We start from the raw sequence: 16,214 nt of genomic DNA on the forward strand, positions 1-16,214 counted from the left end.
AATAAATATAAACAGCAAGTAATAAGTCATTCACAAAAGACATAAAGTGAGACACGTGCATTAAAATGTATAACATAACTACATTTATTTAAGTGTATTCCAATAGCAAAGGTAAATTTCAACAACACAAAAACCGCAATTACTTTTGTACCAACCTAATATAAACTCAAATGAAAAAGCTGTTGTAAACTAGTAGACACTTATTTTGGTGTTACAGATAAAAACTCCATTCAGAATTCTTCCTCAGTGTTTTCAGAAAAGAACAGTCACATTTGCTCACTGGTTTAGAGAAACCCAAAGATAAATGGCTTCAAGATAAACATTTTATAGTTAGAAAGGACAAAGAATAAGCTAGGTGAAATCACTACAATTACTCTGTAAGTAAAACTGTTAAATTGCCAAAGGTTTCAGATTCACTGTATACTAAAACTTAGGGCCCAGAGTGTTCTAGTGCAATTAGGCAATACGATATAAAGACACACCTTTGATCATTTCCATCATGGAAAATTTTTCATGTAAAAAAAGGGCACATTTTCAAAAATCTCAAACATTTCCCCCCTCTAAGTAGAGTGTAGTATTCGGATTTCACTGAGATCAAAAAACCCACTGATCTGAAAAGGCAGCTTTCTTCTGTAAGCCATGCTGTTCCTTCTTCTCAAGCAAGAGCAGCTTCAAAGGAAGTAATGAAGTGACAGCTGCTCTGATTCAAATTAAGAAATTAAGTAAAAAGTCCTACAGAATGTGGGGAATGCAGGATGTTAAAAAGCCAATAAAATAAGCACTGCAGAATTTACTAGTATCAAAGAGCAACTTACAGAAACAAGTTCATTAACATCTGTGCAGTTGGTCCTTTGATGATAGGGAAACACAAATTTGGTGAGAGGTGATCTTTTTTCCTTATAAAAAATTTCCCTTGTTTCAGACACTGGTTACAACCAAAATTAAATACTACACTTTTCCTTCTTTAGTGTCAGTAAAACTGAATCAACCAAGTGATGTGTCCTACTGGAAGGCTTTCCTATTTTAAGGCTGCTGGTTAATACCCTTTCCTGGGTTATTAATAAGAAAAGAACCTGATGACATCACATTTCTGAGGTGGAGTTTAAAAGTACTGACTCCCTGCCAAGTATGTTCCAACGGATGAACAGATAAATAATCCAGAATTACAATCACCACTGAAATAAAGAATGGTACAGTTTGAATTGATAATCACTTCTCCCTGTGGGAAAAGACACATCACCCATAGCCCTCTATTTTTGTTATAACATCACCTACCGTTATTTGTTGGCACTGCTGGTGCCTTTGATTTCATGATACTGTTTTTAATTCCAATCAGTAACAATTAAGCTACCCACCTCTACCATCCTCCAGAGCCACCTATCCCACACCCCAAGTGCTGGCTCAGATTACCCCACAGAGGCTAGGTGACGATACAGACGAGTAAGAAAACCTAAATGGAAGAAACAGTCCCTACTTCCCCTTTATAGAAAAAACAAGGACTGCAACACAGAAAAATGATGGATACCCTAGATAAACTGAACACTGGAAGGAACATTTTAGAATCAGAAGAACCAGAATACTTTTGGCAGGGTTAGGGGAGGAGAGGGGAATTCTGAAACACACTGGGCATCACAACTTTTAAGTAACAAACTTTCCTGTTCATCTTACATATAGTTTCAGGACAATGAAAAAAAATAGACCAAAGTACTTCCTATTTTTCTCTCTCTCTTAGGAAAATATGAAATAATAAAATGCTAACACTTTCCACATTAGGTTGACTACCAATAATGCAGCACTATGAAAGGTCTAGAACTGAAAAGGGAAGATGCTGCTTTTTGGGCAAGTCTCCTGTGCCACTTACCTGGTTTTTTGTAAGCGAAGGGTCCCATAGTCCTACATCCTCCCATGTAGTGTTTTTCAAATAAAAGTCATTAGGTTCAAACTGTTTAAAGTCCTAGAAAACAGTGAAAGAAGTTTCAAAAACATGGTATTAATTGTAGCCCAACTTGACATATAAATCCTATCTCTAACTAGGGTTGGGGAGATGCACAGGAAAGTCAACCCCACCCAGAACTAGATTAGGTGTAGTAAGGTTCTTAGGGTATACAAAAGGGCACATGGATGTTACAGTGAACATTGTATCAACTAAACATTCCCCTCACGGTCACCAGGTTTCCTAAGAAACCACTGGAAGTTCTAATTCAGTAAAAAATTAAGCCATGTATTGATACCAAAGCACCCTTCTTAAGAGTTGTAACTCATCAGCTGTAATATTAGAACAGAGTGTAGATGTGGGATCCTGGTTCTGTGCAAGAAAAATGTTCTATGGAGATGGGGGTGGGATTGGACTACAAGGAAAACTCAGGACTTCTGAACCCCAAAAGGAGGACAGCTGCTCAAAGAAAGCATGTGGTAGGTATTATGTTAAATTACTCTTGTGTAAAAATTTGATCCCCCCCCCCCACAACCTTGAGATAGGTATATAAGTTTTATGGTAAAATTCCTCTTGTTCCCAAAAGGTTCACAGTTCAGTGTGGAATATCAAGTATACATAAATATATTAGAGTACGTAGTGGGTGTAATAGGGATGAAAAAAATCAAATGTAGGATAGGAAAAGTACCTTTAATATTTGCACTATTTATTCTTGTGAAGATTACTCCACTGCATGGGAAGTAAATGGACTATTTCATCAGGTAGATCTACCTGCACTTGAAGTATTGGAGAGGGTGTGGAGTGAACTTCCACACTGGGGATGACATAGCTAGAGAAATCCAATTCTGAGAAGCTTTAGTCTTCATGATATGCCCCTAGAGTAGGTAAGGGAACCAGGAAAAGAAAACCTGTTGCATGAAGGAAATTGCTTTTTTACTTTCAATTTCTTCTGAATATTTACCAAGTGCCTGTTACATGCCCAGCACTGTGCTGGGTGCTGAGGAGATACAGACGGACAAGGTGGTTATAGTCCCTGACCAGCTGGACTTAAAAGGCTAGTGGGAAAAACAGCTTTAAACGTTTCGTTCCAATCGGAGGTTTCTGATCCACTAACCACAAGATCAGAGTAATGAGATCTAGAAGAGGAGACCACTGCACTGGTTATCCCACAGGGCTGGTAGAAAGTTCACAGAATAAAAGGCGAGAAAAACAGTTTGTAAAGTCTAAACTGTTACCGAGGGAAAGACAATAGTCTATGATGGGTCAAAAGGGCCAACAAACGCTCAAATCCCAAGGAAAGAGACAACAAGCACCCCAACTACTACGCCTCAACAATCAGAAGGTCAACCAAAACGTTCAGGCACACCAGAATGAGAACAGGCTCTGGAGTCCCACAGACAGACCTGCCACATGTTCAGCTGTGAGGCGGACCTAAGTCTTTACTGGTTCTTCATCTGCATATTTGAGATAAGAATTCCTATATCCCCCTAGGGTCTATTTTAAAGGATTTGAATTTAGAGACCACTTTAAAGCACCTAGTAGCAAACGTCCGACATGGTACATTCTCAGTGGTAACTGCTTTTGCTTCAGGATGCAAAGACGAAAAAGCCCACTTTAGGGAGAAGGGAACAAGTTAGGCTAATTGAGAAAGTTCTAGCAAAGCTAATGCTGCAGTTAAACTTCAGAATCACACCTAAAAATTAACGATCCTGGCCACTGACACAAAGTAATGGAGCAGAAGCTGAGTCGTGTGAAAATTAAAAAATGACATGCTACTTACTTCTATGTGTTCTTTACAGTATTCCAACCCAATGTCACTAAGTATTTTTTTCACAGTTTTCCGGGCTTTTCTTAAACTGCCAAGATTGTTGACAGGAAGTTGGAACATAGTTTCTATTGGAAAAAAAAATTTAAGTCAAGTCAAAACACGAACAACTTGCAATATTTACTAATTCCACTGATGGTAGGATCACAAACCCTGGCCCAGTATGACAAAAAAAGGTGAGTAGATATCCTTATCCAGTATGTTCTCAATCCCTAAAGGAAGCACTCCCTGATCTTTTCTATTTTTAACAGGACATTTTATGTTGTAGATATCATGAATCCAGTGTGGCACAATTCTGATTAGACCTTTAAAAAACTAGTTTGGGATGAACTTATTTAAAGTTGAGAATTAGGATTATATCCCAACCGATTACTTTAAAATCAAATGTGAATGTTTTTCTCCTTGTGATGTTGAACCTCTGAAAACAGAAACATGTTCACCATTTCAGCATCATTCCCACATAATCTTGAGTGCCAGAGGAAGTCAGTTTGTGTTGCCTGGGAACTTTCCTGTAGATTGTGATGGTGCTGGGAGTTTCTGCACACTGCCCAAACTAGACACGGATGGCCGTGAAGCCTGCCCCAGTCAGCACCACTCCTGGACAAGGGTGCTCGCACGTGGCGTGGAGCGAGTGCTGAGATGGGGAAAGCCTAGCACTAGGCGTCAGAGCAAATGCTGACAGAACATCGGGGAGCCTTTAGAGAAAGAAAAAGCTTCTGTGTGTGTGAGGGAACTGAAAAATCATTTAAACGGCCCAATACATTAAAGCAAAAATTTAGATCCACTTTTCCAAGTTCCTTAAAAACAATGGTTAAGAAAATAAAACTTGGGCAACTGATAATTTGTATAGCTTCAAAAGTAACCATGAATGTTTCCTACACAGCAGGGTAAAAATTTATTATCAACTTAATAATCTAAATAAAATTTACAGGCTATAAAGTAGCTCTAAAGACCAAAACCAGGCAGAAACAAAAGCCGATACAACATCAGGATTTAAAATTCAGTACATGCAAATCTGGCTTTCTAATTAATAAAGGCTGTCACTCTGTAATACCACTACCATTTGTAAACCACGATCACAAAGTCAACTATCTCAACTGTAGTAAGGTAAGTTACTGCACTTACTAATCTAAAAATCAATATTAATTATGAAAAATGGGGGAAAAATGAATCTTACCAAACCCCTCAGCAACTTCTAGAAATCCTGTGTCTGAATGTATCACCAGGACCCAGTACACTCGAGCCAAAAGCAGCACGCAGCTCACTGAAACCACCACCCTCACGACGGAACTCCCGGCTGTAAGGCATGGCCACGGCGTCCTCCGCACATGTGGCACAGCGTTTTGCAGACAGACTGAGAAGTCAGTTCTGGTGCAAACTGATGTACACTGAGGCCAAATTCACTGTCCCTTATGGAGATTTCATTGCTAAATTGTTTTGAACCATCTTTTTGATTTAAAAAGTCTGTTGCTTAATAAACTGATTAAAAAGAAAAAAAACTAGGTTCCCACAAACTTGGTCATTCAGAGAGAACCACCTGACAGAAAAGTGTTTCAGAAATAAAGGAGGTGTTCTAGGCTAATTCTGAAGAGACCAAGCATTACAATGAGTTCTGAGAAGAGACATCTTGTGTCTCCATTCATTTCATAAACTCTCCATGGGCCCATATCCAATTCTTTTGGAACTTCCATGTTAATCCCATTTCACTTCAGAACAGAGATGCAACCCAAAGACAGCACTTTCTGGTTTTCCCTGCCTCCTGGAAAAGCAGCTCAACATCTTAGTAAAACAAATACAGAAAGATTTGGAAATGTCACCACATACAGAAAACATTCTGGGGGGTCAAACTGCAGCTCGGGATAAAAGAAAACCCCATTTCCTACGAAAAATACAGGTGTTCTAAGTGCTGCCCCACAAAAGCTAACAGAGTTGTTTTAAGACTTCCAAGTGAGGTGCACCTCACTGCTTCATGGCACCCAATGTTATCTATCCTCAAAAACAATTAAAACTTCCTCTAGCGTTTCACTTACTGAATAAAACACTTTTCTCAAATATAAAGCAGGTACACGGTAGAGAAAAACAGTAAGTAAAGGAGGCTCCCTCCTCCATTTCCTGTGTATATTTCTTCAGTTCTTCTATGCCGACAACAAGCCAAAGGTTCCTTGAAAGAATGTCTCCAACAACCTCTATCAGCTATGTTAGAATTATTATGCGTGATTAGAAAAAGAACTCAAGGGGCCTATGTTTTTTAATTTTTGCCCAGCTTACTGCTTGCTGTTAAGAAACAACTTCAAATCGACAGCTTCCTTTGGGGTTCATTGATGTTATCTATTTGATTCTTGTTTGAAAACATTTAAAAGACACTGGTCTTTTCTTCACCCCTTAAAATCCTTTGAATTAGAAACTGAATCAAAGGGCCCACACCTTCCTATTTATTCTGTTCTTAATTGGGGAGGGAGGAGGACAGAGTAAACAGGCAGTTGACTGCCTGAGGTTAAGAGGTATTCTTCACTTCTGAATAGAGCTGAAAATATTTACCATCATTACTCTTAGGGAGGAAGATGTCTTACAATAACATCAAAAACTGTCTAGAGGTGGGCACTGAAAAGGATGCAGTGGGATGGGCTTGTTTTCCAGATCTGTCCCCAAGTGGCTAACCATTCTCATGAGCCTCCTGGGCTATCAGGATGGCCACTTTCATCAGGTCAGCACCACTATCCAAATACCAAGGAAAGCTTCCTTTAGCCAAACCATAAACTTCTGGGCTCACAGCATAAAAAAGGGAAAAATATCCAATTTAATAGAATGAAACCACTGTTCATCTGTTCATCAATCATTTCTGGAGCACTTTATCCATTTATGTGCTAAATATAGAGAGCTGAACAGGATACAGTTCTTCCCCTTCAACAGCCCATCACTTCTTGGGTATACAGCAGGCACTGGGTCACTGGAGGAAAGGAGACTCACTCCCCTCCCTGCCCAGCTTCCTCTTGGAACCATCAGAGCAGAGAGTATACGACTCTGGTTAACCAAAGACTTCGACATGTGCCCCAAACGGGGCTGACAGTGAGCATGAGAAAAGCACAGAACGGAAAGCTCTCCTGCTGCTGCTGCTGGATCCTCAATCAGCTGTGCCTGAAAGACAGCCCTCTTGATCTCACCATTCCACCCCCAAACTTTTCATAAACAAGAACAAGCACATGATCACTGTTGCTTACGTTTTGGTTCATGGTGCTTGCAACCAAAAGTTTTGGTAGTGGGAAGTAGAAGAGGAAGTGAGTAAGAGGGAAGATCGGGAATTTTATGCAAAATAATTACATTTGTGAACTGGGAGTAGTAGGAAGAATAGAGATTTGTCAGGAAGATACAATTATTCTGAAATAGCCATCGGCCCCTGGTTTCATTAATTAAAAACAAAAACACCTTATGGGAAGAGTAAAGCACTTTGTAAATTCGAAAAGATTTTGGGAAAAGCTCAAACCCATTAATAATGGAATTAACATTTCTAAGTGTTTTATTAACTGAAGTTAAGTGACTTTTGGTTAAGCATATGCCATCTGATGAACTACATTTAAATCTTCAATTTTTGAGAATGATTTAAATTCACTATTGAATAATTCAGCCATATTCCTTCTTATCAATCTCTGCAAAATATACCCACACCTACTGATTTGGGCCAAAACACTCAAGTTTTTACTAATAATCCCGGCCAAATTCCCACTCAGAAAGTAATTCCTTCCACAGAAAGGAAGAGTCAGATGATCGAAGTGAAAATATGAGATCTGTGGCCATAGGGTACCGATGATTTAAAACCATATGAATTAGCTATACATAAGACTGATCAAGTGCATGAACCTCATCTCAAAAGCTAAAATACTCCTTTACACAAACTACAAAGAGGTAAACAAAAGCAGAACGTCTGTCTCATGAGGAAGTATCTATAGGTCAAAGCTTGACAGAAGGATCATGATACATCAATGACTGTGAACTCTATTTAGGCAAAGCGGTCATTAACTGACAAACATAATCATCACCATTCACAAACGAGCTCTGCCAAAAGGCTTAAATCTTGTCAGGTGCTGCACTCAGGCTCATCTGGGTCAAGAACATGGAGAGGAACCCAAAAGATGGCAGCGCGGGTCCAGGAGGCTGAAGGTGAGACCTGCAGGACCTAACGTCCAACAGCAGGGCTTGTCTGTATACTGCGGTCCCTCAGCAAAGAGGCCGTATCAAGGACAGCATCACTTAGGCCCTATTTTTAGGAGAAAAGCATTTATAATTGCACCATCAAAGTAAAAACAATACAACAAAAAGAACCCCCAGGAAACCTAATGTTAAACCTTTGACTAGGCATACATAATCAAGTCAGGAAAGAAAAAAAAAGCCTCCAAATCAAACTTCTACATGTTATATTTTAAATAACTGCAAGTATGGATCTAGTACAGCATTTTCCTGTATGCAAACTCTTCATATTTTTATGTGTATTCTTATATGTTTCAAGTTGCTAATAAAAATATATGGTGCTAATTTAACAGGCCAGAAAATACGGAAGTAAAAACAGTAGTGTGTCCTGGTTTCCAGCACCTGCAGGCATAACTCTGTCACTTTATAACATGTGGGAACTCAGATCTGAACATATACTAGAATGACAACTACTACATCAGTTATACTGGTGAATGCAAATCTACAACTCTCATGGAAAAAAACATTTCTAACACTGTATTGAGAGGTAGACCAGACCAGGTTTTTGGTAAAATCTGAACCTAAGTTGCTTAGTTTAAACCAGGGGTTTCCACTGCCCCCACCTGACCGTAAAGGGGTGAAATCCTTGTTTTTAAAGAAATCTTAAGTTGAAATATGAAAAGGATAAAAAGTGGAGAGAGGGGCTCAGGTTGATGGAAAGAGGAAGAAGGAAAAGTTCTCCATCTCCAAGTCTCTCCTTGAAATAGTCACTTGTCTAAACTAAGCTCAAAATGCAAATGTATGCCAAGGTCACCCAAAGCATTAAATCTGATGGCTAGAGCAGAATTCCAATGGTTTACTGAAAATCTCCCCTGAATAAAATTACAGTCTTATCAGAATACGGTTATAGGAAGCCCACAGTAAGCCTAAGAATTAGGACACAGTTATACTCTTCTGTTTTCTAAACATTTCTACATTAAAGCTGTTAAAAAACAAAACAAAAAAACCCACCTCTCTGGAAACATCTTTTTGGTAGGGAGTGGGGAAGAATCAAAGGGCAGAAATGATGCCATTACTAGTGAAGAAAAAAAAAAAGGCAGCAATATATTCTAATAAAAAAATCAGGAAGACATTCAGATACATACTACAATAAATACTACATTCAAATACACTACAATATAAACAATTTCAGTTCTGGTACATCATCAACCCAAAATATGTAAGAAATTCAGATCCTAAATACTTAAAACAATATTCCACTTAATGTTGGTGCAAGTATTTACATAACCCACACTGGGGTTTTTAAGTCAGTATTTGAAACTTCTTTAAACCACTGATCTAACTAAAAATATTGTTATGCTTTTTTCTAAGAGGCGCAGGCATTTGAAGAGTCACAGGAAGAGAATTAAAGCATCAGCTACTCCACCGCTACCCATGAGGGCACTTAAAAAAGTGTGCTGTGTCTCTGTGGAAACATTTTGGACCCGTTAAGTTAAAAACTACTCAGGCAGAAGGAAAACTTCATTCCCATATTTCTGTCACCCCTCAACAACATATTTAATACTGTAAATATCACTCACTGAGTAAAAGTGTGGTCACTATAAAACACTTTCTTTTTATAACCAATTAAGTGTTTATCTTTCCTGACTATTCTGGAATCCAAAGTGGTTAACACAGACACCTTACATGCTTTTCAGGATGTCACTAGCCCTACTTTAAATTAAGCCAGATGTAAAAAGGTTTATAAATTTGTATTTTAAGAAAATGAACCTTGTAAAGCCTTTCTACAACAACCCTCTGATGAGTGAACACATCGGGAGCCTAGAGCCTACATTCAGTCTGGAAGCAATCACCCTACTCAATCTTTTCGCAAAACACAGACCCGAACAGAAGCAGCTTATCTTTCAATTTCCTATAACCGTGGGCAAAAGACCTTCCAGATGCCACAGGCTTTTCACATAAAAGGCAGCTGGGTCTCCTCCTTTTCCTCTCTTCCTCAATCCCAAACACCACAAAACAAGTAACTGACTATCCAGGAACAGAATGCTACTCTGGATTAGTGGATAAAACTGTGCAGCACAAAAGTAAGTTTAGTCTTCCTTCGCACCAGAAATGCTCAGTAGTGTTGAGGAATTTGGAAAGCCCAGAGGGATTAGAAAAAGAAACTACCTTGCACCAAAGGTAAATTTAAATACTGAACATCAATTATGTTGCTTAGGATAATCATATTAGGACATTGTTAATAAAGACAAGCAAGTAGGAAATGTAACTAATTTTTCTTCTGTTCTTAACTACTAACTGAATTTTTTTCACTATTCTTTCAGTTTGATAATAAAAGAAACCCAATTAATCAAGTGAAGTGACATATATGAAACTGCCTCCACTTCAGGAAAAAAAAAGATTTTCAAGTTTTTAACCAAATCAGTTATTAAATCCCTTATAATTAAGTTTTCATAACTATTTCTGTGGTAGGTAATTGTATTTATGCAAGGCAAAATGACTGTATTCTCTAGATACAGAATCCTGTACAAAACTGTTTTATCATAGGCATACTTTTGTCCCGTTTCTATAAAGTGTGTGACTCTTCCACAAACAGCTCCGCTCTAAGAGACTGTCTGCCTGACTGCTCAGCGTGAGCGAAGCACAAACCCCGCCAGGCAGCCTGCCCGACTCGGGACAGTTCTGTTCACAAGTTCACTCTACAAGGCTCTGAAATGCCCACAACTCCCAGTTCAGCCACGTAAGTCTAAATACTTAGCTACCTAACAGCCATTCAAGTTTTTAAGACACTTTCTCCTTCCCTCTCAAGAGGTCCCCTTCTCCAAGTTAATCATGCTCAGTGCCTGTCACCATTCCTTCTGTTTTTCACCTAGGCCAATCTCCAACAAAGGGGCTCCAGTTGGTCAATCTCTTTGGTGCCCTGTTAAAACATGGTTACTTCAGGCGTGACAAGATCAGGCGAAGCGGGACAATGCTTCTCTAGTTCTCAGTATGATTTTTAAACTAATGCTCCTAAAAAGGTGCATTTGTATTGGCTGGATCCACTTCACACACATGACTACAAACAACCTTTTTTATTTTGGCATTATGTGCCACCTTTTTCAGCATTAGCTGATTAGAAAAAGATACTCTATTCTGAATACATGTCTGGTTAGAAAAGAAATAACTACCAACAATCTTTAGGCATCTTCTCATTGAAGGGGCATGGACATACAGGTCTTAAGAAGGACAAAAGACTGAGACTCATATTTCAACTAAAATCAATTATGAAAATGCAGCACTTTGAATCACTGGGAAGAATCTAGGGTTTTACCTAAACTCTTCTTGTTTTACAGAGGAGCAACTGAGAGGCAACTGGCTTAAGGGCAATAAGCGTGTCACTCACAGAGCTGGGTCTCAAGGTCATCTCAAGATCTAGGATGCAGTGCTCTTCCTATTATCCATGCAGATGAAGCTCTGATCACTGACATTAATTAAAAGTAAACAATGCATACGATATACACACGTCTGAAAGTGTCAAGACTTTAATATTCAAGGTTGAAATAACCATAAATAATTCAGTCACACCAGCTCAGAGATATAAAATTAAGAATGCATACATGTATCTCAGGTTAGATGGTCCCATTACCTTCAAAGAAGTGAAACATGAACTCAGCTCTGACTGAGACCACTTACTCTAAAGCGCTTTAAACATCACTATGGATTCTGACAGTTACTAGATGGTTACATCTGAGAGACAGCTTTCTATTCAAGTTGTAATGGCAGTATCTTGCAAAATGAGAACCACAATCTTAGAATCCTTAAATAAAGCAATAGCTTTAAAAAAGCCAGATGTATATTCTAGGCCACCCCTATGATAATGAACCGGTTAACCATTATCATACTCAAAGTATGTTCTGAGAACTGCCTAGAAAAACCAGAGGCTTTGGCAATCTTTTTTCTTTTTCTAAAGGGCAAGGGTAGACAGGGGACTAGTTTGCTCTCAACTATCTCTAAAGTTCAGGTTCCTTTCCCCTGCCAAATTCTGTTCATTACTGTTACAAAGGCAATTGAGAAATGAAAACATATGCCTAGACAAAAACTTGTACATGCATGTTCTCTGCACTATTCATAATATCCAAGAAGGAAAATCAACCCAAATCTCCATCAACTGATGGTTAAGTAAAACGTGGTATTATCGATACAATGGGACATGATTTAGCCATAAAAAGGAGTGAAATACTGATATATGCTCAATATGATGAACTTTGAAAATACTAAGCCAAATGAAAAGTCAGTCACAAAAGGCCACTTATTTTATGATTCCATTTATATGACGTATCTAGAAAAGGCAAATCTCAGAGGGTACTAAGCAGGGTCTTCGAGGGGTGAAGAAAGTATTTTAAAATTTTGTGCTGATAGCTGCACAACTCTGAATATACTAGAAAACACTGAATCATACACTTTAAATGGGTGAACTGTATGAAATATGAAAAATATTTTTTTTTTCAAAAATATTTTAAGCTGTTAACAAGCCTAGCATAAGATCACAAAATGTAGATAAGGCGATGAACAAAGACAAGACAACAGTAAATACTGGGGTATACTTATCCTTCCAGATTTTATGCACGCATAAATTTTTCTTAAAAACAAACACACACACACACACACAAAAGAAGGGAATCAAGGTATTTCATTCAGCATTTACTCATACAGCAAGAGAATCCATACTGCTTGAAAATTTTCTAAATTAAAAAGAATTATGTGTTCCAATATGGCAGATATTAGCCACACATGGCTCCTATGCACTTAAAACGAGGCTAGTATGAACTGAACTGAGATGAACTGAACTGAGATGAACTGAACTGAGATGCTTTAAACTTCTTCTACGCTAACATCACCGCCATCCATCTCCACAACTCTTTTCACCTTGCAAAACCGAAACCCTATCTGCATCGAACATTAACCCACCGTCTCCCCCCTCCCATATGCACTTGGCACCCACCATTCTGCTGGCCTCTAGGATTCTGACTCCTTTCCCACCATTCTGTTGGCCTCTAGGAGTCTGTTAGGACTCCTCTAAGTACGTCACGTAAGTGGAGCCATAAATGCCTGTCCTTCTGGTACTACCTATTTCACTTAGCATAAATGCCGGTAAGGTTTATCCAGCTGTAGCATCATGTCAGATTTCCTTTCCCTTTCAGGCTGAATAATATTCCATGCTATGTATGCGTGGCATTTATCCATTCACCTGTTGATGGACACTTATTCTATCTTTCAGCTACTGTGAGTAACACTGCCATGAACATGGGTGTAAAAGCAGCTCTCTCAGACACTGTTGCTACATCACATGGTAACCCTGTGGCTCTGCCATTTACACTCCCAAGTGTACAGGTTTCAACTTCTTCACCTCCTCACCAACACTCGTTTTTCTTTTTGACAGTAAGCATCTTAATGGGTGTGAGGTTATTACTTTCATTATAATTTAAATTTGCTCTTTCCTGAAGATTAGCGATGTTGAGCATCTTTCCATGCACTTTGGGGCAATTAATATATCTTCTTTACCCATCTAGATTTGCTTTTAAGCATAAAATATATCTGAGATTTCCAATGCTTAGTATGAAAAAAATGAAAAGTATCTCATAAATAACCTTCCAAAAATAGACTGCATTTTGAAATGACAATACTTTGGACATACTGGATTGAAAATTATTAATTTCACTTTTCATTTTTTAAAAAGTAGCTACTGGAAATATGGATAAACCTCAAAGATATTACACTAAGCAAAATAAACCTGTCACAAAAGACAAATATTACATGATTCCACTCACTTGAGAAACTAAGAGTAGTGAAATTCACAGAGATAGAAAGTAGAAGGGTGGCTGCCAAGGACTGGCAGGGAGCGGAGAATGAGGATTTACTGTTTAACAGGGACAGAGTTTGCACTCTGCAAGATGAAAAAAGTTCTGGAGATGGATGGTGGTAATTGCTGCACAATAATCCGAGTGTACTTAACAGCACAGAACTGTACACTTACAAGTGGCTGGTTAACGTGATGCATTAATTTTATGTTATGTATATTTTACCACAATTCAAGTAAAAAAAAAAAAAAAGCGGCTACCAGAAAATACAAGACAAACAGCAGTGAATACAGGAGCAGATAATGCTGTTATTGTGTCTGTTAAGATTGTTAAAAGCTTCCTTTGAACAGGATAGATGCTTTAGAGCAAGTCCTGGATGTAATAAAAGAACTCTGAAGGCCTTTACAAATTTCTAGACTATTTTGGACTATATTAAACGAGTGTCTCTCTGGTAACACATGAATGGCCTCCAAACTGTTAAGTACCTAAAAAGAAAAATCTTAGTAGAGTTCACTTTCCTGGCAAAACTGCTTCACTCCAAGAGGTCAGGAACAGAGGAACGTTATCACTTTTGTCAATGTCAAAGACCGTCAAATTCACTCTGCCTTAACTAACAGTTTAACCCAGTTAGGGTTACTTTAATAAGAAGTTCAATTATTTTTTAATTTTTCAAAAAATTGAAATGATTCTACAGCAGGTAGCAGCAGTACAGAAATGATTTCCACATAATTTTCATGTATTGAACTTTCAAATCACCTTATCTTTCAAAAGATAGCGAGTTTCTTTGCTATCTTTTGTACAGGATAGAACTGTATAAAAGGAGAGGTCCTAGGAAAAACAAAACAGGAAACCTTTCCAAAGGTAACGGAATGCTGAAAATTTTAATTTTTTTAACAGTTTAAACAAGTATTGTTTTCTTTAATGTTGGTGTGGTTCATTAGTAGCAAACCAAGAATCTAATGGGAAATAAACAACCTAGTTCACCACAATATCAGTCACCAAAATTATAATCACACTGTGTCTTAAAAAGTTTTATTTTAAATCCTCATCACAGGTGACCTCGAGATTTAGTAAAACATGACTTGAAAGTGTAATTCATATAACTGATAAAAAGATCTTTATGTCTTTACATTATAATCACTATGAATAATTTTTCAGCAGAGATCAATTTCCCTGATCTCAACTGATAGGCTAAACAGAAAAATTAAAACAGGCAAGAAGACAAGGATGCCATCTCACTATTCAAAGCAAAGCATGTTCATTAAAACATTTTTAAATGTTTTCCTCTGCTATCTCTCTAACATGTTAGTCAGTGGCCGGCACGTGGCACGCGCTCAGTAAGCGTAGAATGAATGAACAGTCCCTGCCTACAAAGGGCTTACAGAGATGACTCCCTATACGTATAAACACACACATACGGAAAGAAGAAATGTGTTCAGATGCGTCACAGATTAAATATTCTGAGGCTCTGTAAGAGGGACAGTTCATTCTTGGCAGGGGTGGTCAGGAGAGGGTGGAAGAAGCTATTGCACTGTGGCCACTGTGTTCAGAGAAAAACCTGCATTTACTGCATGGCTGCTCCATTGAGCTTCTGAGATCTGAGGGAGCTCACACACACTGCAGACCTACCTACTCAATCTGGACAGTCTGCAAAAGAGCCAAAGCCTTAGGTTTAAGATAACAAGATACAGAAGTGATAGCAGAAGGACAGAGGTAAAAAGGTGAAGCATAAAACTACAGCTGACATTAAAAATTTATGTTTTCCAGCAAGACTATATTGGTTTTATGGACAAAAATTCAGCTTCCTTATCAGTCACATGTAAAAAATCTCTCCCCCGCATACCTTTAAAGTCCTATAATACAATAAGTAGGGCGACACGGTACAGTAAAATTTTGCCCTGCTAGAAAAGATGGTACAATGTAGTGAAAAATAGAGCTCTAGAGCTCAAGAGATCTAGAGATCTGTTTAAATCTTTGCTCTGCGGCTTACTAGATTTTTGACTCTAAAAATGTCACTTAACCTCTGGAGGTCTTGTTTCCTAGGCCATAACCAGTGTAACACCATTGCACTGTTCAAATGTCAGAAGAATCAAGTAAGATGAAGCCAATTAAAGCTTAGAGCAGTTATTACCTTAAACTAGATCAGAAGCTAGAATAACTCTGCAAATTATGAGTTCATACCAGGATATAGTCTTTTAAAAAGCCCAGACTATTGTTATTACTGAGAATCAGATGTGGTTGCCATACATGTTCCTGAATGCATTATAATGTGCATTCATACTTACAGAATAGTGTTTTTATACATCACTGTCATTCATGTTAAGAGTTAGCATATTAACTTCACAAGCTCTGTGGCACTTATAATAGTTATGCAATAGAGTATCCACAAGTACCCAAAACAAACCTGGGTGACTTAGAAATACAAAGGTGTGAT

At 38.2% G+C, this 16,214-nt stretch overlaps 1 protein-coding gene across 6 annotated transcripts in view; it reads right to left on the reverse strand.

Annotated features, from left to right (window-relative positions):
- The window catches only part of ADNP (activity dependent neuroprotector homeobox), a 35,735-nt gene that overhangs the window by 6,742 nt on the left and 12,779 nt on the right, over positions 1–16,214 (reverse strand). For all 6 annotated transcript variants that reach the window (XM_020888687.2, XM_020888715.2, XM_070472760.1 and 3 more), the window contains 2 exons: positions 3,714–3,826; positions 1,862–1,954 (listed from right to left, as the gene is read on the reverse strand). In XM_020888687.2, the coding sequence (XP_020744346.1) occupies positions 1,862–1,954; positions 3,714–3,821 (201 nt within the window). In that variant the 5' untranslated portion in view covers positions 3,822–3,826. The remainder of the gene's footprint in view (positions 1–1,861; positions 1,955–3,713; positions 3,827–16,214) is intronic.

The sequence above is a fragment of the Odocoileus virginianus genome, chromosome 9 (genome assembly GCF_023699985.2).
Source record: "Odocoileus virginianus isolate 20LAN1187 ecotype Illinois chromosome 9, Ovbor_1.2, whole genome shotgun sequence".
Taxonomy (NCBI): domain Eukaryota; kingdom Metazoa; phylum Chordata; class Mammalia; order Artiodactyla; family Cervidae; genus Odocoileus; species Odocoileus virginianus.